The sequence below is a fragment of the Aspergillus brasiliensis genome (genome assembly GCF_001889945.1).
Source record: "Aspergillus brasiliensis CBS 101740 unplaced genomic scaffold ASPBRscaffold_19, whole genome shotgun sequence".
NCBI lineage: Eukaryota > Fungi > Ascomycota > Eurotiomycetes > Eurotiales > Aspergillaceae > Aspergillus > Aspergillus brasiliensis.
The window spans coordinates 232,567-251,499 of record NW_027137460.1 but is presented as its reverse complement, the minus strand read 5'-3'; the positions used below and the strand labels follow the sequence as shown (position 1 = coordinate 251,499).

The 18,933-nt window shown below is 51.0% G+C and overlaps 7 protein-coding genes and 1 non-coding gene across 8 annotated transcripts; 5 read left to right on the top strand and 3 right to left on the bottom strand.

Annotated features, from left to right (window-relative positions):
• Positions 1–545: 545 nt before the first annotated feature.
• On the bottom strand, positions 546–3,161 carry ASPBRDRAFT_59521 (uncharacterized protein; the record flags this gene model as incomplete). Its single annotated transcript, XM_067628070.1, has 1 exon — positions 546–3,161. The coding sequence occupies one exon, from the start codon at positions 3,159–3,161 to the stop codon at positions 546–548; it is 2,616 nt and encodes an 871-aa protein (XP_067473975.1).
• Positions 3,162–4,108: 947 nt separating this feature from the next.
• ASPBRDRAFT_48673 (uncharacterized protein) lies at positions 4,109–8,316 on the top strand. The gene is made up of 2 exons (XM_067626138.1): positions 4,109–4,738; positions 4,814–8,316. The coding sequence occupies exons 1-2, from the start codon at positions 4,391–4,393 to the stop codon at positions 8,183–8,185; spliced, it is 3,720 nt and encodes a 1,239-aa protein (XP_067473974.1). The 5' UTR covers positions 4,109–4,390; the 3' UTR covers positions 8,186–8,316.
• Positions 8,317–9,048: 732 nt separating this feature from the next.
• Positions 9,049–9,948, top strand: ASPBRDRAFT_364443 (uncharacterized protein). Its single transcript, XM_067623503.1, has 2 exons — positions 9,049–9,062; positions 9,131–9,948. The coding sequence occupies exon 2, from the start codon at positions 9,392–9,394 to the stop codon at positions 9,905–9,907; it is 516 nt and encodes a 171-aa protein (XP_067473973.1). The 5' UTR covers positions 9,049–9,062; positions 9,131–9,391; the 3' UTR covers positions 9,908–9,948.
• Positions 9,949–10,465: 517 nt separating this feature from the next.
• On the top strand, positions 10,466–11,923 carry ASPBRDRAFT_59519 (uncharacterized protein; the record flags this gene model as incomplete). Its single annotated transcript, XM_067628069.1, has 2 exons — positions 10,466–10,873; positions 10,946–11,923. 2 exons carry the CDS (start codon positions 10,466–10,468, stop codon positions 11,921–11,923), a joined length of 1,386 nt encoding a protein of 461 aa, XP_067473972.1.
• Positions 11,924–13,353: 1,430 nt separating this feature from the next.
• ASPBRDRAFT_t258 lies at positions 13,354–13,425 on the top strand. Its single transcript has one exon. It is a non-coding gene; the product is annotated as a tRNA-Arg (tRNA).
• A 347-nt stretch (positions 13,426–13,772) lies between these two features.
• Positions 13,773–15,110, bottom strand: ASPBRDRAFT_59518 (zinc-dependent alcohol dehydrogenase; the record flags this gene model as incomplete). The annotated part of the gene is made up of 4 exons (XM_067628068.1): positions 13,773–14,542; positions 14,609–14,765; positions 14,816–14,864; positions 14,953–15,110. The coding sequence occupies 4 exons, from the start codon at positions 15,108–15,110 to the stop codon at positions 13,773–13,775; spliced, it is 1,134 nt and encodes a 377-aa protein (XP_067473971.1).
• Positions 15,111–16,108: 998 nt separating this feature from the next.
• Positions 16,109–17,324, top strand: ASPBRDRAFT_137311 (uncharacterized protein; the record flags this gene model as incomplete). Its single annotated transcript, XM_067618880.1, has 2 exons — positions 16,109–16,799; positions 16,897–17,324. The coding sequence occupies 2 exons, from the start codon at positions 16,109–16,111 to the stop codon at positions 17,322–17,324; spliced, it is 1,119 nt and encodes a 372-aa protein (XP_067473970.1).
• Positions 17,325–17,456: 132 nt separating this feature from the next.
• ASPBRDRAFT_200719 (SDR family NAD(P)-dependent oxidoreductase) lies at positions 17,457–18,558 on the bottom strand (the record flags this gene model as incomplete). The annotated part of the gene is made up of 4 exons (XM_067621471.1): positions 17,457–17,507; positions 17,575–17,992; positions 18,115–18,395; positions 18,490–18,558. 4 exons carry the CDS (start codon positions 18,556–18,558, stop codon positions 17,457–17,459), a joined length of 819 nt encoding a protein of 272 aa, XP_067473969.1.
• Positions 18,559–18,933: the final 375 nt, after the last annotated feature.

The window sequence follows — 18,933 nt, the reverse complement described above, 5'->3', positions numbered from 1 at the left end:
TTTCTCCCCCGTTTGATCTCCGTCCTGCTGTGCCATTGGATGGATTTGGATCTGAGACATCTCAATGTATTGTATTTTATCTTATATTTATCAATTTTGGGCTTCTTGCGCATTGTATTCGTCTCTCTAATTCTGTTTCAGTTCTGTTCTGTCTGTATGCATATAATGAAATCTCGAAAATATGTGCTATCCCTTTACTTCCCTCCGGGTTTTTAGCAGAAGTGGTATACCCGTTCTTTCTCCGCTTTTTAATCTATATAGATAAGGCCTTTCACAGAAGTGTGCATCGTATGTGCGTATAAAACACGAACAAGAGGCGAAAAGACATCAATGATGGAAACGGAAAATGTCACTACTCAATGCGGAAAGACAGTGATCAAAGCACATACAACCACATGACAAGTAAACGAACCAATTCGAAGAGTACTGGTGGAGTTGGCCCACAGACCAGTAAACATTATCAGCTATGACATGAGGTGTATACATTTCTATGTATATAGAACACAAAACAGACTGGATCACCACGCTTCTATCTGCGATCTCTGTCATGATCCTTTCGCTTGCTTCCCTTTCGCTTGCTTTTTTTTTGGTGGTGACGGCGACGGCGGCGGCGGCGGCGATGGTGATGGTAATGGTGGCGATGGTGGTGGTGGTGGTGGCCTATATTGTGCATCAAGATGAGTCCCACCACAGTTGCAAGGTCCCCCGAGAGCACGCTCTAGAGTAGTAGTCGAGACTCTCTCATCGAGAGGATGGAAGTACGGGATGCGAATCTCATCACCTTTCTTGATGTCTTTATATGCCCACAGAATGATCAGATTAGGGTTCTCCTCGTGGTAGGCCCAAGTGGCGTTGAAGTTACGACAAGCATGGTTGAAGAGACTGAACCCAGGATATAAATATAGTATGGGGAAAGTGGGATCGAAGTACAGTCGATTCCCTGGATCTCTCACGTTTATTTCCCATTGTGGAAAAGGTTTCTGATCGATTATCATCGTGTTTGTGAGACGCATTGGCCCCCAGGGAATGACGTTAACGGTGAGCTTCTTCATAATGAGCTGGATGACCCAGGTGTCGAAGCTAAGTTCGCGGAAGATATCGACGCCGAGTTGCAAGAGGATATTGAAGGGAACGTGGATGTTGGCGGTCAAGCTAAAGAGGAACTTTCGGTTGGTCCAATTTCCGGGGTTCTCCAGAGCGAGAAGTTCGTCTATTTCATGTGCCATGAGGTTGGGGTCGCGGTTTTCCCGTCGGTGGAGGGTGATATCAAATATTTCACGCAGGAGGAGACTTAGTAAAGTCGTCTGTGCTTCCCACGAGCAGTCGTAATATGGAGGGCCATCCTTACCCTCCTTAGCCTGGGTGGCGTCCGTCATCCTTATGGGCCGCATGACATCGTGTAGCCATGCCCAGTCTTCACCACAGACATGGAAGTGATACCGTGCTCGAGCATTCTCGGCGCAAGTTGGATCATCCTCGTTTAGCGCAGGGCAAAATGCGATGGGGACTGGCTGTGTGATACACTCGCATGCTTCGCGGAGATTCCCTTCTTGGAACTCACGAGCGTACTTCTCCAAATGCCCAGCGGGCAGGATTCTCTGGCAATTGTCACACCTTAATGGTGGACCAGGGATGGGCAGCGTTGGCTGCTCGAGGTGGCCTCTGATGGGGGGGTTTTCGACAAAGATGATCTCCTTCTCCGCAATATCCTTTGTTGCAATCACTTTCAGCTGCGTGTGGCTTGAATTGTTGCTGACAGCAATCTTGCACTTCTTCCAAGGGAGGCTTTCGTTCTGGGTGACAAAGACATCTGTCGCTTTGTCCGTAAATTCGTCCGCAGAACGATCTATGTCGTCTGCGTCATGTGGATATATCCTGCCTCCTGGGACGTTCCCAGCTCGTTTTTCGTAAAAATAGTAATCCGTATTCTCCTTGGCCGTCTTGGACTCTTTAGCAATGAATTCCATGACTTTCGCACGCTCTTGAAATGGCATCAACTCCGCGTCCAGGCTTAACTTCCTTGCTTCATAAAGACTATTCTTTGTTTTATAGTCGTCCCAACACTGGAGCGCCATAAGACTAAGATTGAGAACGTTCTGGGTGGCACTCCGAAGAGTGGGTATGAAAAAATTCACCCCATTGAAATCTCGAAGCAACGTAGCTTCCGCAGATAAGTCACCCGTAATAGGATCCCTGGGTTGGACCATGATATGCTGCTCCAGAGCGTGGCATATCCGCGTATAGAGTCCGGGTTGAAGAGTCCGCTGGTATGTATCATAAAGCACGTCACAGAGATATTCTGCTCGATAAGTATCCCCGATAGCAAGGTCAAAGAACGCCTGTTGGTAATGGCAGTAAGCCCGGCTCAGCCAATAGGCTGGGTTATATGGGCTGGCAAGAATAGCACAAGTGTACATATCCAGTGCTCCTATGCCACCATCGTCCTCGTCGGTAATCTCGATAGTGTACTTTCGCGCGTCATCTCTTTGGATGCCCCAATGTGACAGATTACTTCGAGGCAAGACGCGGTATTGATGATACATTTTGCGTTTATAGTCCTGGAGTCGCCGGCGTAAAACGGGAACCGTGCCTTCAGTTGAGAGGTTCCGCTTCTCGAGGGCGGACCTTAACTGGAGGGCCTTCATGTCCCTGAGAAGCTGCCCGTCTACCTCGTTTAGATCTTCCGTGACGTCCCCAAGATCAAAGCCCTGCCCTTCGAAGATGTCGCTGAATGACCAGACCGCATTGTTCAGCCCGGTATTGTTCCATCCCGTTTGCCAATCCGTGGGATTGACCGGTGTCAGGAATTTATGATCGTGCATCAAGTGGTCATAAACATTTTTAGCGAGCGCATGTTGTGCGGGTTCCTCCTCCGCACGGTGCCCGGATTGGGTATGACGGGGCTGCTCTCCCAGGCTGTCTCCAAGTACAGTGTCCGGAAGTGACCAGAAACGACGCGCGATCCTTGCATCTTCTATGCTCACATGCGGTGCCCACTTTGTTTGATCAAAGAGATCAGGCCTTGGGGGAAATTTGAATGGGTCATAGGTATAGTCATGGTCATCGCTAGAGTTATCGCTAAAGTTGCCGCTAGAGTTACCGGTAGAGTTATCGCTAGAGTTATCGCCCGGGTCATTGTCATTGTGTGGACGTTTGGACATGATCCTGACAGCCGAAACACCTAGCCTAGCCTTCGAGAAGTGGATCGTAACAGGCTGGATTGAACTCTCGACGAGGCACTTCAACAATGTAGTAATACAAGAACTGCTGAGTAGCCAAAAATATCGCTACTAGTATGTGCTGCTTTCAATCGTGGCCGCTGCCTTGGACATGAAATGATACTCGGGGAACAACCACTGTGAAGGAAGAAGCAGTCAGAATTTATAACGCGGGATTGTCTTGAAACAGTCCCCAAGAGAGACCTTCTTTATGAAGTTATAAATAGCAGATGAGATATCATGTTGAAAGATTCCCACAAAGAGAAGGTTGTGCCGAATTATGGTTACGAACTCTTTGTACCCAGTCGTCCTTGTGCGCGGCGGGGAAAGGAAGACCGCCAAAGTCAGAATGCGCAGTAGCATATGGTGCTCGTTGTCGGCATTCCTTTAAGGTCTGGATAGTAGTAGATGGTACAGGGCTTCTTGGATACCATAGACGATAGGTCTATAAGAGAGTATACTATAGGGGACTTCGTTGATCCGATGTATATAACTACTAGTTCATGTTTAGTTAGTAAGTATTATTAGTATCGATGAACAGGTCATCAGTGCACTGACTTGAATTGATAGGCCATGGTGACTGTTCTTCGAGAAACCTTGAACGAATACTGACCGGCACTTGATTATAATTAAGAAACTAGGATACTAGTTGAGTTGCGAGAGGTGTTGGTGGACACTGAAATCATGGCTCTCTCAAGGTGGTGGGGAAGAACTTAGAGCGGGAAAACCAAAAATGGGGTGGATATTGAATGGATCGTGGCAGATGATGACATGCATATCTATTGGATGAAAATCAATTTAGCGACTCGGCAACAGCAAGCGTGAAGCTCTGCTGCCCCTGACCCTCATTAGAATATACTTTCTTTTCTGTTTGCTGCTTGCATGCTTGGGAAGAGGGAAGGAAAGAAGGAAGGAGATTAGGCAGACAGTAGGAATAATTGAACTAGTTAGTTACTGTCATACTGTCAGTGACCTCCTTTCCGGTCAGCCGATCTGCCTCGTGGCCTGCCTTGTTGCTTGAGGTCATCATCCCTCCTCCTCCTCTTCATCTTCATCTTTTTCTCTTCTAAAAAGGTTTCAACCAGCAGACAGCCTTGCAGAAGGCGTTCTCTTTACTTCCCTTTATTTTTTGTTTCCCCTTTGTTTTGCGACCAGCATCAAAGCACCGGAAGATGTATGGGTCGCAATCCGGTCACCAAAGATCGGGTCCTCCACAGCCCGAATGGCGTCTGCCTTCATCCAACGCCCAGCAACCAGCAGCAACATCATCTCGCCATCCTCCGCAACCATCATGGCGAGCTTCTTCCCCGCCCCCTCCGCCGCCTCCTCCGCGTCCGACTTCATCATCCCCTTACAACCCCACCGTCTACGGTCAGATTTCCAATCCTCCTTCAACGGTCCATAGTTATTCGGGTACAAGCATATCCCCCGTTTCTGCCGTTGCGGGCGCCGACACGACTTCATGGGGAGTCAAGTACAACAGGCACCAACTTCATGCGCAGTCGGCCCCACCACTACCCGTGAGTGTTGTTGAACGCTTATCGAATTTAAACCCTTATGGGCTCGCAATTTTCTGACGAGTATAAACCAATTAGCCACGGCCCTCAAGCACGGCGCAATCACCACAGGCGCAGTCTCCGGTTGTGAGCCCGCAAGACCCAAACAGACCTTTACCAGCTGCCCCAGATAGCTCCTACCAGCAGTGGCCGTCAAATCCTCCATATGCTCCCCAGCAAGCTGTCAGCGCTTCACCGTTACAGCCTCCTCCTCCACCTCCGGCTATTTCCACTGATCACCAGAGCTCAAGTGCCCATCAGAGCAACCCATGGCAGCAACCACCTCCGGTTCCTCCTCCTCCCTACTCCGGTGTTTCCCAGGGTCAGTATCAAGATCTCTCGGTGCAGCAGCCAGCGACCTTGCCAAGCAATGCACAACCCACGGGCTATAATGCACCTAACCCGGCCATTTGCCAAGCTCCGAGTCCCAAGCCGGGCACTCCTTTGCCTTATGAGAGTCAGCCACTACCCGGGCCTCCACCGGCTCCCGTGACTGCGACTCTTAGTACAGCACATGGAGCACCGCCCGTCGTTCCTCCACCGGTGCCTCCCAAGACCAGCCCCATCACCGCCCCGACTAGTGCTACTGTCCTAGCCTCTGGCGGTCCTTCTGACTGGGAGCACCTATCTCCCACTCCAGGCAGTATCGATGACTTGGGCGCGTTTGGTTTCCGGCCCCAGGATGGGTCCTCTTCTAAGCCACAGTCACAGGTGTCTCAAAGTCGTCCTACAAATATTGAAGAGCCTGTGAGAAAGGCTGAATCCGTGAGCCCTACGACGCCTTCAACTAATGCATCACAAATGATGAATCAAACTGAAGGCCCTTTGGCTAGTCAGACCGTGGTAAGGGGTGATCCACCCCAACCAGTCAGGATGGATGCTACCGGATCTGTCCATAGTGACATCTCCACTTCTGAAGTCCCCGAAAGCATTGACGGCATAATTGAAGCCTGGAATCGACCTATCTCCTCGCAATCACCAGCTGAGCAGAATCCCCAGAGCTCAACGTCTGGGGTCAGGGCAGGCATTCTGCCTCCATCGCGTAAGCAGAGCCCGATTAGGACACCAACGCCAAGACAGGACTCGATGATTCCTCGAAAGCAAGTTCCGTCTGGGTCAAGCTCGGTGGAGTCAAGCAGCGTCACCAATGGGCCAACTACGGACAAGCGAACAATTCTCCCTGCCTTTGTACCACTCGATCCGTATGACGATCTTGATCCTTGGTCCAAGTCCTCGTTGGAACGTTACGTGGCAATGCTACGAAAAGAGGCCGTGGCTGACTCTGATACGGAACGTTTTCGTATATTCACAGCTTTCATGGCGAAGGAGACCAAACTACGAGAGATCCTATTCAATATCGAGCCTGAATCGACGCCTGTGGGTGACAATCTCAAAGAGAGTCCGCGACAACCAACGCCAGCTCTACGCGCATCGGCCAAAGAGTCTCATGTTGGCGCGGAATCCGGTCTGATACCAGTTGAAACCGAAGGCGATCATGTGGTCTCGACTAGTGACAATGGCGATTCGGAAGACGGCAGCTACAGTCCTGGAGGGCGTCCCATTCTTCCCAAGATACAGACACCCAGTGCAACGAAGTTACAGAGGTCTGCCTCGCTAGCAGCGAGCAATAATTACAACGCTGATTACACCGCTCATGCTCCATCGTCGCGGGCGACATCAGTGCCACCCTCCATGCTCGGTGATGCCCGACATGAACAGGCCTTACCCCCTCTGACCACTAATCCTCCACAGCCGATTTATACACCGTTTCGTTATACTGAAGGTCCGCAGCGAGGCTCTGATGTGCTCGTGTTTGATCGGCCGGCATATCAAGCCTATTCCGCTCTGCGGCAGGCGTCAGCTGAGAGTGGGCGGGTAATGTCAAACGCCCCAGCGCCTCCTCCTGACGAAAGACCGGATTCCGCAGTTCCCTCACGTCAGAATGAACTTGATGAAACGTTCATTGGGCTGATAAGGGAGAAGAGCGTTGCCTATCGAAAGAGAGCACCCCGGAAAACGTCCTCTCCGCCACCACTGCCGGTGTCTCTCAGACATGGGAAACCAGCTGGTCCACTTGACAATTTGCGGTCTATGGCTTCATCGCCCTTGTCTAAACAATCAGAAAGCTCATGGAACATGACGACAAGGAAGGATCTGGAGACTTACTCCGGTGATTTCTCCTACATCAGGGAGGCAGTAAACTCTTGGGAAGCTTCAAGCAAATCGCGCAGAGAGCAATTGGATAAGGAGCGGATTCAACGCCAGGAGGTGTCGGAGAAGCGCATTGATGCGCTCTTTAATGGGAAGGAAATTGGTTATGCCGACATCAACGTGCTGGAGGAGGAGTTCCGTCAGAAAGAGGCTCGCGCCCAGCTAGAAGAAGAAAGACAGGAGTTGGACAAGTTTGTCGCCGATGTTTTCGAACCTTTGGATCAACGCTTGAAAGCAGAAATAGCTGCTCTTCAGGCGCTCTACGAAGCTGCGCTTGCTCAACTTGACCATGAAAATGGACGGACCAAGTCTGCGGGCACTGACAGGTACAATCTGTCGCATACAATGAGAACAGTGAATGAGATCTATCGCAAACTCGAGTTACGCTACCAGAAACGTCTCGAAATTGCTTTAGATCGGGAGCGCCGGCGGAAGAAGGCTGAGAGGCGGCCTCTTGTTTTCATGGGCGACTCCGTAGCCCTGAAAGGCGTGGACCAAGATTTCGACCGTATGGAGAAACGGAACATTTTTGAAGCGGCTAGAGAGCGAGATGATAGAGCTAACCGACTGATGGACTCGTTCGATGATGCCATCATGCACGGGTTGGGTGAAAACCAGAGTCTCCTTGATGATGTTGCTGCGAAGGTGGCCAAAGTCGATACTGCGGCCATCCGCTCGTCTGGGCTGCCAGAGTCCGTGGTGGAACAGCTTCTGAAATCAGCGTATAACTTGATCGAGTCTTTGCGTAGAGACTCCGAATCCATCCTGCATAATTTCAATATGGCTGATTCGATACTCAACGATGCTGATTACAGCGTTTCTGTGGCTGAAGCGCGTTACTCAGACGCCGATGCCGATGTTTTCCGCCGGCTCGATGATGAGAAAAGGAAGGAAGACGAGAAGATTCAAGCTGATCTCAAGTCCAAGCTTGAAAGCATCAGGTCTGGTCCTGCAGAGATAATTACTAGCATAAATGGCCTTCTGGAGTCTATAGGCAAGCCTCCTATCGTTGATCAGCCGGGTCCTTTACCACAGATGCCAGCCGATACGCTTGCACCAGTATCCCAACATCCCACGGCTGACGTCGCACCGCGGAGACCCGAGGAAGGCTCAGAGCATCAAGAGAGGCTCCGGAAAGCATTGGAGAATGCGAAAAAGAGGAATGCAGCGAGGATGAACACCGAAATAAGCCGCCCTTGAAGGAACGCCATTAACTACTTTCGGCCCGACAGGCATTTGACGTCGTGACGAATTCCCTATCTTGACTCTAGTAGACAACGGTAGACGCTCTTAATATCTAGTCTTAAATTTCACTTCTCCGTACTTTCTCCTTTTTCCTCAATCGTTCTCTACCTCTTCACTAGTATGGGCCTGTTCAGGCTCTGAAGATGGAGGCTCTTGCGGGTTAATTGTTGCGTAAGCTATGTAGAATCAAGAGAGAGATTAACAGTTTATGATTTCTATGTATTGGGATTTCTGGAGGGAGTAAAAGGGAAAAAAAGACATAAAAGTCGGCGTTGGGAAGGAGGCTCTGGCTGTCAGTGGTCACGGGTCCAGCTCCCCACAAGACAACCGCACTCACTTTCGGTCAAAACACCAAAGACTCTCAATTACGCAGGACTTACAGCCACATAGCACTCCTTTACTGAAGAGCTCATATTTCCTCCTGGCGCTATTCGTTTATATGACGGTTGCGAAACAGCAATCTCACGTTCAGCGCTAACTGAGTGGCCGAGCAACCATTCCCTTTGGCTGCGACCCTCGAGCTCCTCTTTGGCGCCGCCAGGGTTCTACTCCACCTTGTTGAGATAAGCATACAATAATAGTTATGGTGTGCAAACCAATGAGTAATTCTTCGTGGATACATGGGACCTACTTAGCCCGGTGAGTGCAGAAGTTTCAAGCTCATCAAACAAGGACCCAGTTTACGGGGTCCAAGGCATGCACTATGGAAGATACCGGAGCTCACAGAGTCAGAGACCCCATTGTTACGTTATCGAGAGGGAATCCGAGCATTGATGCACACCACAATTTACGAATGCTAGCCAGTCTTGCGGTGACATGGAAGTTAGCCACAGTAAGGGAATTGGCGGAAGCACCGCACACAGCCTTAAAGTGGCTACTGTCTCTGATCCAGTGGTACAGGCTTGCGCTGCACTGAATGTCGCAATCTAGTCCGGCTCGGTGTCTCCGGTGGTCGCAGAGGGAAGGGAGAGATAGGCGTTCCGAGTGTGTGGTCGAGAGAGGGGCGCCTATTATTTTCCCTTCCCGCAAACTCTCTACAAGCGAATCGTGGGTCGAGTTCACCCACTGTGGGAATCAATCGTATCTGAGGACCCGGTTTCTGAGGCAGCGCCGCTTGTGCCACATGGAGAGGACCTATAATCAGGCTGCATAACGCCGCAGATGTGGTACAAGAGAGAGATTGCGGCGCATCATGAAAGCCGGTACCCTTACTTGCGGCCTAAGGCGGATTCGACAAATTGGAACCCGCGGCCCAGAAAGTCTCCCTCCGACTCGATTACGAGGCTGAGAAAGGAGATCCCTATCTTTTGGCCACCTGATGGCGTAGAAATGCAGTGCCACAAGATACATACGTACCACCGGGAAAGGGTAATCGATAGTATAATTTTCTTCATAGGAAATCTTGCGTTGGATACACAATGCTGGCAAGGTGCGAAGAGGAGTTGCGCAGCTAGCGGCCATACAGTCCGTAGCCAGTGCTTCGATCGTGGCTCTTTTTTCCTTAGCGGTTGGCGCCTGACATTCAAGCCTGTGCCAACTGATCAAGTACCTGCTGCAGTGGTACAGATTGTCAAGGGCCTGTGCAGTATTCCTCCGGCGCGTCTAACTACGATTACAGGCTGGTTGGGTGTGCCAACTCGGTCGTACATTATGATTCGTACACACAAGTGCGCATGATCGCCGTTTGGCTCTCAATATGGTTCAGCCGGGAGGATCCTGTGATTTCGCAGTTCTCCTGTCGCAACTTCTGATCCTATAGCTACACCAAATCTCTCTTCCAGCATCCCACGCAGCTTGTAGTAGCTCTACATCTGTGGCGCAGAATCCTCACGTCTCCTGTGCCAAGTGGGCGGGCGTTAACCGGATACACCAACCACAGATTGGAGGGATTCCAGATCATTGTGGAACGTCTTTGCTTGAGTATATCCAGACTATGGCTCATTTACTCTTTATGCGGCAAAGTCGGGACCATCCACAGTGACTCCCAAGGCTCAATGATGAGTCAAAATACCAACAGTAGTTCATATGGAAGCTTCCATTGTCTCCTTGGTCGCTGTGGCAGAGGCGATTGCGGCAAGCTTGGAGCATTTGCTGGTACAATGTACCCGCTTCCTTCCTTGGTTCGGAACAAACTCTATATAAACTGACCGGTCTCGCCGTTGGAGGCCAACAAATACAAATCCTAGCCAGGGGACACTCAAGCCACAAGTAAAACCTATCGTCATATAACACTCAATGTCTGCTCCCACCAAACAGTTTCACGGCCTTTCAATAACTGGTGACATGCCGACGACACGCTCCCAGTCCGAGAAAGAGCCACACACAGACGATAGCGACAGCAGCGAACTCTTGAGAAGCGAAAGTGAAGATAGTAATGCTGAGGAGGGGGATTCAGCGGCGTCTTCATCCGTACGAGGAAAGTCGGGCATCACCTATGATCTCGCCAGGCTTGACTCCGACACTGAAGCCAGGGCTCTCGTTGGGCTAACGAGTCAGTTCAAGGTAGTCAGCTGCTGTACGACACGAACAGGGTTTGATTTCCAATTCATTGAGCAGCCCCGAGTTCATCTCGGTTCAGAAGGGTATACGTGCACCTGCTCGACCTTCTCAGGCAAACCCAACGTGGCCTGCCAACACATTTTCGTGAGCAACCTCATGCCCCCACCTTGAGTAAAATTTTCCTTTCTCTTCCGGCATCCTAACACCCAGTGAAAGTGGCTTCTTGATCAGCTTCATGGCTGCTTCATCCCTCAACCGCCTCCCTCCGACATTCTTCTGTCGAGCGATGGACGTCTTCCGAACTTTGGTCGCGTTGAACAACTGCTGGATGGCAAGCTGGAGACCATTGCGGATCAGCTGAGTTGGCAATATGTTCGCTCCGAAGCCGAGGGGGGAATGAGCCGACAGGATATGGTCCGGGACATCATGTCGGCCTTCAGTACGGTGATACTACCTGAGGACTTCCGCCTCGATCTTCTTGATGATGATGGACAGTCGCGTACCCCCGAACAGTGTGTTGTACAAGGAGACTTTGAAGCCACGATGTTTCGGCTCGCAGTGCACGATGACGGAGTATACTCCAGCCTCTGCAAGGCGATGCCCATTGCAGCGTGCGCGGTAATCTTCTTTGACAAAGTGCATCAGAGATTGCGGAAGCTACTAGCAGAGTTCGACCGCTACTGCCTAACGGCACAAGCTTCAGATGAGGCCGGAGACATGGACGTGGAGAGTGTCATTCTGGAAATCCAAGAGAACGTCGACCGCGTCCGGGAAAACATCATCGCTCGAGCACCGCACGGCATGGAAGGGGCTGCGAAGACCCTGGTCACATTGCTGGAGGACATTTGCGGCCGTAATAAGGATGCGTTGGAGGGGAACGAATGTGGTCGAGTGACATTCCACGGGGAGGACGAGGATCAACGCAATCTCTTCCATCAGCTTATTGGCAAGGCCGATGAAACTGGTGAATATTTTATCCTCGATGCCTTAGAGCATGTGCCTGCAATGGCTCTACATCAGTTCGTGGGCAGGTTGAAGACTATTCTACACCGAATTGAAGTGGACCGAGCACCCAAGGCCTATATACTGAGACTCGATGCGTTGATACGTGCTGCGGAGTCGCCCATTGCTAATGCTGGTCAAAAGCGACCGTCTTCGTCTACGAGTCGGGGCTACAGCAAGCGCACACGATGAGGAATCTCAGAGTTTCATTCCCCTACTTTGGAGGGGCTACGAGTTCATTTTGGGTTATTGCATGGTTGGGGCGGCTTTGTCATTGATACGTACTATACACCACTGTTTGCATTGCGAAGCGCGAGACTGTTTCAATATGATTAACCTGATAGATAAGCTAAGCTACACCGATTCTCCCTAGTCCAGCTGAGCAGCTGGCCTGGCGTCGGTACTTTTTCCCATGACGTGACAGCTTTTGCCTTTTGCCTCTTTCAACGCCAGCTTTGTCCCTTTTGCGAGGAGAAACAAGCACCGCCATCAGCTACCACGGTACCTGTCCAACTTTGTTAGCGGGATGTGACACAAGCACCAAAGCAGCTCCCAGACAGTCCCATGGTTGCATTCGTACCAGAGGAATGTGTCCTGGCATGATCGACCCAACCTTATTACCACTTACTGCGTGCTTCAGGACCCGAGGGAACGGTTCAAATTCCGAACGGCCGCCCTAGCACCAAGGTTATCATCCCCAAACCGGCCATTAAGCAAGGGACAACAGCTCTGGTTTTCCCTCGCACCCGACTACCCATTCCAGATCTACTCTTTCTGTGGTATCATTGAATTCGCTGGATGGGTATTCCCCGAAGCAAAGCGCGCCCTTTCCAGGCCCAATTTATGACGTCGGGGCCGTGTACTTCTGGCAGCTAGGCCAATAAGCTCCTCCCGGATAAAGTTTCACATGTCCTACTGTTTTTCTTTTCAACTCTGTACATGCCCATGTCTGAGTGAGACCCTCCTTCCCAGCTGCTCGGTACTCTGGCCCGTAGACTTGGTACTCAGTAGTAGTCGTCGTTTGGGCAGGGATTGCACAGCAGTACGTAGTTATGAAGTTATCTACCATCAAAAATGCAGCCTTGAAAAGGTCCGTTTTGGGTAATCAATCCCTTCGAGTCGTCTGTTAATTCCCCACGAATGAGCTCATGAAATCGCCATAGTGAAGATTTTTCCGTCCAGTTCCAACTAATCATCAAAACCCTGGTCCTTTTTCATCGTCAACCCATACACAGAAACTGCTGTGCACACAAAAAGAGAACTAGTTGAACATGATGCCACCACATCCCGTACTAGTAGCACTACGTACTAACTAGTAGTTAGATAAACTTCAATAAATACTACCCTACAGATGATCCTCCGTAAAATCCCCGATCATTCTCCCCCCCGTTATTCAATCGCGCGAGACATAATCTCCCACGACCTATGAACAAAGAAACTTTCAGCATGGAAAATACCATTCTTTTCTAATCTCAATCTCTCTCTTAAAAGAATACCAGGGTCGGCTTGACCATTAGTTAACTAGCTAGTTACCGCCCCTCCCCACCGCCGGAATCGAGAAACGAGGACTGCATTTAGTACCGGCTTATCTGGCCAAAAACAACACCAAATTTTCATCAATTGGCCGGCTGGCCCAATGGTAAGGCGCTTGACTACGGATCAAGAGATTGCAGGTTCGAGTCCTGCGTCGGTCATTCTTTTTTGTTCCTTTTTCTTTATCTTTTTCTTTCCTCACTTCTCTTCTTTCTCCTTTTGGACTGACTATTTTTGTCATCTTTTTTTTATGGTGGTTACTTGGGTGGGCGAGTGAGTCCTTTGTGTTCGTTCATTCGCATACTACTTACTTGCTGTCTATGTGGTCGTGGTCTGTCAGTCTTTGTTCGTCTGGTCATGAAACCATCATTTGTCTTACTGGTTTTTACTTGATCGTGTCTTCTTTGGGTGTATTCATTCAGACATCATCGTGTTTGTTGAATTGACCAGCTAACTAACTCCGAAAATAGCCCCAGCACAAAGACACAGACAGACACAGACGATCCCATCAAGACAAATCGAGAACAACCCTCCCCTGCAACTTCCCCTGGCTCATCTCCTCGAAAACGCCCGTCAATGCATCCATCTTCTCCGTTCGGAAATGGGCCTTGATGATTCCCCGCACCGCGAAATCCAGCGTCTCGATTGCGTCTCTCTGCGTACCCACCGCCGACCCGGTAATGGTATAATGTTGAGCGATCATACGCCCAGGAAATGCGGTCGCAATAGGTTGCGGCTCGTTCTCAGGGATGCCCACGCACACGAGGGTACCGTTGAAGCGCAGAAATGGTACTGCCTGGGCGTAGGCTGCGTTGGATGCGGTGCACACGACCACGGCGTGAGCTCCCAGGCCACCGGCGAGGGATTTGACATGGTCCGCAATGGCTTGGCCCTTGTCGTCGGATGGGAACTTGGTGATGTCGACGAAGTGCTCAGCACCGGAGGCCTTCACTAGTTCTTCTTTGCTGCCGTGGTCGACTCCAATCACTCGGAGCCCCATGCCTTTGCTTGCTAGTTGCACGGCTATGTGGCCTAGGCCACCGCCAGCGCCGGAGATCACGACCCATTGGCCTGGTCGGGCGTTGCTACGCTTGAGGGCGGCGTAGACGGTCACGCCGGCGCAGAGCATCGGTGCGGCTTCGTCTGATGGGAGGCCGTCCGGGATTGGCGTCACGTAGTTGGCCGGGCCTAGGGCGTATTGCTGGAATGTGCCGGGGGTGTAGTATCCGGAAACCCTCTGCTTGAAGCAGATTCCGTCGGCGCCCGCATGGCATGGTTCTGTTAATTGGCATCGTCAGTATAGGCCTGCTTGCGATTATGGGGCCAAGATGACCGTATACGCACCGCAGCTCTTGCATACGCTGGCGACCCATTTGATTCCTACCCTGTCACCGATCTTCAGACCGGAAGACTCGGCTCCTGGGCCAAGCTTAACGATCTTACCGACACCTTCGTGGCCGCCAATTTGGCCTGGCTGTGTGGGGTAAGGAAGGGACCTCCACTGGACGAGTTAGAAGGGTGCTTGATGTAGAGGGACGCCTATATACTTACGGTGTTGGTCATCACTCCCAGATCGGAATGACAGACGCCCGAATGGGTCCTACAATTCGCCGTTAGACTGACGGATGTACTCGTTGACTGAATATACATCATGTCCGATCGGGGATAGAAGAGGCTACACCACATACAGATTGATCAAGACTTCCCCCGCACCAGGCTCGGGCACATCTATCTCCACGACTTTGGTGGAGACAGTTCCCGGCTGGTCATAGATGGCAGCCTTCTGCTTTGCCGGGATCTCCAGCACAGCGGCACCGCCATTGGCATCATCAACAGACCTAGTCATCTTCGTAGTGTTCAGATATCTTCGGTGTTGCACGGGGAGGAAGGAGGGATGATGAAGAAGAGTAGTGCGAGGAGCGAGACTCAGAGCCTGCAGATCAAGGGTGCCGCATCTCTTTATCACTGGGGGACCCAGTCGACGCGCTAAACGGACTGGGATCATCCTGATGGATCATTGTTGAGACGGGCCAAGAACCGCCCATCGCATGCTGGTGTGGATAATCGATTCGCGGCCTCACTGGGAAGGAAGAAGCAATGGAGGTTCGCAAGTAGCCGTAACCGAGGCACGAGCTGGAGGCGAGTCACATTGTCATCCACCGAACCCCTCTTTTTCTTATTTTTGTTTTTGGCATCATCCAGAGAACATCATCTGCCAAGTGCCAGTAAAACGAGAAGCCATCACTTGCGCCACTTCTACCTAGGCATCCTCGTTGAATGAACCCCGCATTTTAGAAGTCAGATCGTATCTGTCGCGGAGTGTGATTGGCGAGGATCCACGGACTGCCCGAAAATTGTGGTTCAGTCGTGGAGATGAAGAACACAAAACTATCGAGCACAAGGTCGGACAAGCCCAGAGCTGTTAGTACCCCGGTATATATATAAGAAATCTGTTTACTGGAGCTGCCGAAGGTCCTCAGTATTTGCCAAGGAGTCTGGCCAGTGCGAGAGGGAAGCAAAGAGTGAAAAAGAGAAGATTGGTTGGTCGCAGATGGGATTCTGGCCTGCCAGCGCTCGGGCTAATGCCTCCCCGACCATCCCCTCCCTGCTGACTCGAATTGCATGATGTCCACTAGAGCTGAATTACTAGTTTCCCTCCTTCGATAGCTACTCAGTTCTCACTTGTATGCTAGTGATTGACAAGTCTCTGCTTCAATCCTGTAGTCCTCACTATCTTCCCTTTCTTCATCCATCCCAGGAAGTACTACTCAACCCCGCATTCTCGGGAAGTTATCACCACTTTAACCCCTCACAAGCACCAAAAGAAAGAAACATTTCCCAACAATGCCAACCCCGATCATCGACTCCCACATCCATCTCTTCCCAGCATCACATCTCCCCACGCTGGCTTGGTATACCCCCTCCAGTCCTCTAGGATCCCAGCACTCAGTCGACGAATATCGCCTCGCAACAGCCTCCACTCCCACATCCCCCGTAACAACAACTACAACAGCAGCAGCAGCAGCAGATCCTCTCTACCTCCGGGGCTTTATCTTCCTCGAGACCGACCGGGTCTCCTCAATTGAAGAGTCCGATCCCAACCGTGGCTGGTCCCATGCCCTTGACGAAGTCTCCTTCATTGCCCGCATCATCACCGGGGACCCTATTCCCGGCGAAGGACACAAGGATGTAGATCGCCAACTCTGTCTGGGCATGGTGCCGTGGGCACCTGTCCCTGGGGGTCCTGCAGCACTAGAGAAGTACATGTCTCTAGTGAAAGAGAGAACTCGCTCAGAAGAAGTATTCAAGAAGGTCCGCGGAGTGCGGTATCTCGTTCAGGATAAGCCGAGTGGTGTCATGCTACAGCCTGATTTCATTGATGGGTTGAAGTGGCTGGGACAGCAGCAGTTGGCGTTTGATCTGGGGGTGGATGCGCGTCAAGGTGGTCTTTGGCAGTTGAGGGAGGCGGCGGAGATGATGAACAAGGTTTATCAGGGGGTAGGGGACAAGAAGGATAGGATCAAAATTGTTATTAGTATGTTCATTCCATCCATTCATTCCATCCATCCATCAACTTTCTGCTTCTGTTGTTGTGATTTGCTTTGTTGCTAACGAGCTGAGCTGTTCTACAGACCACCTGTGCAAGCCCAACCTTCGTCTTCCGTACACCTCGCCCGACTCGATAGCCACGCATCCTGACTTCCTGGAGTGGAGCTCTCTGATCACAGCCATGGCACAGCATCCGACAGCGTATATGAAGCTTTCCGGTGGTTTCTCGGAGCTTCCTCCGCTGACGGCGGAATCGGAGCCAGATATTGCTTCTCTAGTCGACCAGGTCCAGCTATGGACGGATGTGGTCTTTGATGCGTTCGGGCCGGACAGAGTCATGTTTGGGTCGGACTGGCCGGTGTGTAATGTGGGTGGAGGTGGCAGTGCAGTTGCCTGGAGACGGTGGAAGAGGGTGGTAGAGGGCATCTTGGAGAAGAGAGGCTTGTCCCAGGAGCAGAAGGAGGGTGTATGGGGTGGAGTTGCAGTCAAAGCATATGGCATTGATATTTAGACAGTCTTTATGCAAATTCATATGCCAGAAGTATGTATGTATGTATGTACACTCAGTGATCGCCACGACCAAAGTATTTTCACATCAAAGATACCATCATCATTATAATATCACATCATTGTTTGGAGTGAGTTACTGAAGGTTCACAAAAAGCCCACCATCCACGAGTATCTGCGCTCCAGTCTATCCAAATCACATTAGTACTACCCTCTTCACAAATCACAAACCCATATCAAGGAATCAAACTTACCACATAACCACTCAACTCCTCAGAAGCCAAAAACACCGCCGGCCCCGCCAAATCCGGCGGCTGGCCCAACCGTCCCAACGGAATCCTCCCCTCCATATACGTCCTCTTCACTGGATCACTCATATCCTCATCATTCAGCTGAGTCCGGATGGTCCCCGGCAGCAGCGCATTACACCTGATGCCGTACTTGCCCAACGCAACCGCACACGACTGCATCAGACTCAGCACACCCGCCTTCGTGGGCGTGTAATGCGTCTGCTGCCCACCCCCGACAAGCGCAGAGATGGAACTGATCCCGATAATCGAGCCACCAGGCGGCGATTGCGCCAGCGCCATCTGTCGTGCTGCTGCTTGCGTTGCCCAGAACGCGCCGGATAGGTTGGTGTTGATGGTGTGGCCGAGGAGAGGGGGGTCGACTCTATACACCGCAGGCCAATCAACATAAAGGCATTCATTTAGAATTGGGCTCTTTTCAGAACGTAGACAAAAAATAGAGAGGAAGTTACAAAGGGAGAGAGGGAGGGGTGGGTAACGACTTACTCGAGAAACTCCTCAAACTTGCACACTCCCGCATTACTCACAAACACATCGAGTCGTCCAAAGGCCTCCACGGCCTTCGCCACGAACTCCCGTCCAGTCTCGGGCTGTGTTACGTCGCCTGCGACCAGGAGGAACCTGCTGCTCTGCTCGCTGTCGTTGCTGGCTCCGATAACCTCAGATACGTCTTTGCGCATTGCTTCAATGAGGGGCTCTTCTTTGGATCCGCCGAGGTGGTTTACGGCTACTTTGGCGCCGTGGCGGAGGTATTCGAGGGCGATGGCCTAGGAAAAGAAAGATCATCTGTTAGAATTCGCACACATTGGGGATTCCTTGTGATTATTTTTCTCTTGTTTCTTGTGTCTGTATCTGTCTTACCCTGCCAATACCGGTCAAACCGCCCGTGATGGCGGCGACTTTGCCGACTAGGATCTGGGGAAGAGGCATTCTTGTGATAGTTGTTCTTGTTGTTGCTTTCTGATTGATGGTCGATTGGGGGATGACTCGGGAGGAATTTGAGAATCTGAATTAAGGGATAATGCGAGCTTTAGTCCTGAATCAAGTACTCGTCTATGTGCTGATATTTCTGGTCAACCCCGCCGGGGAGATTCAATTACAAAGATAGCAAAAGAGTAAAGCTACGCTGGAGTGGAGTCGCTCTCGGGCTTCTCGTGGGATTGTTACCCCGAGACCACCCCCACATTCGGCATTTACCCCACACCGGAGGATTCATGTTGAGGATTGTTCCATTGCCCCTATCTATGGTTCTGAAAAAAAATTTGAAACAGGAAATAATCATGTATACATACGTAGGAAATGCTA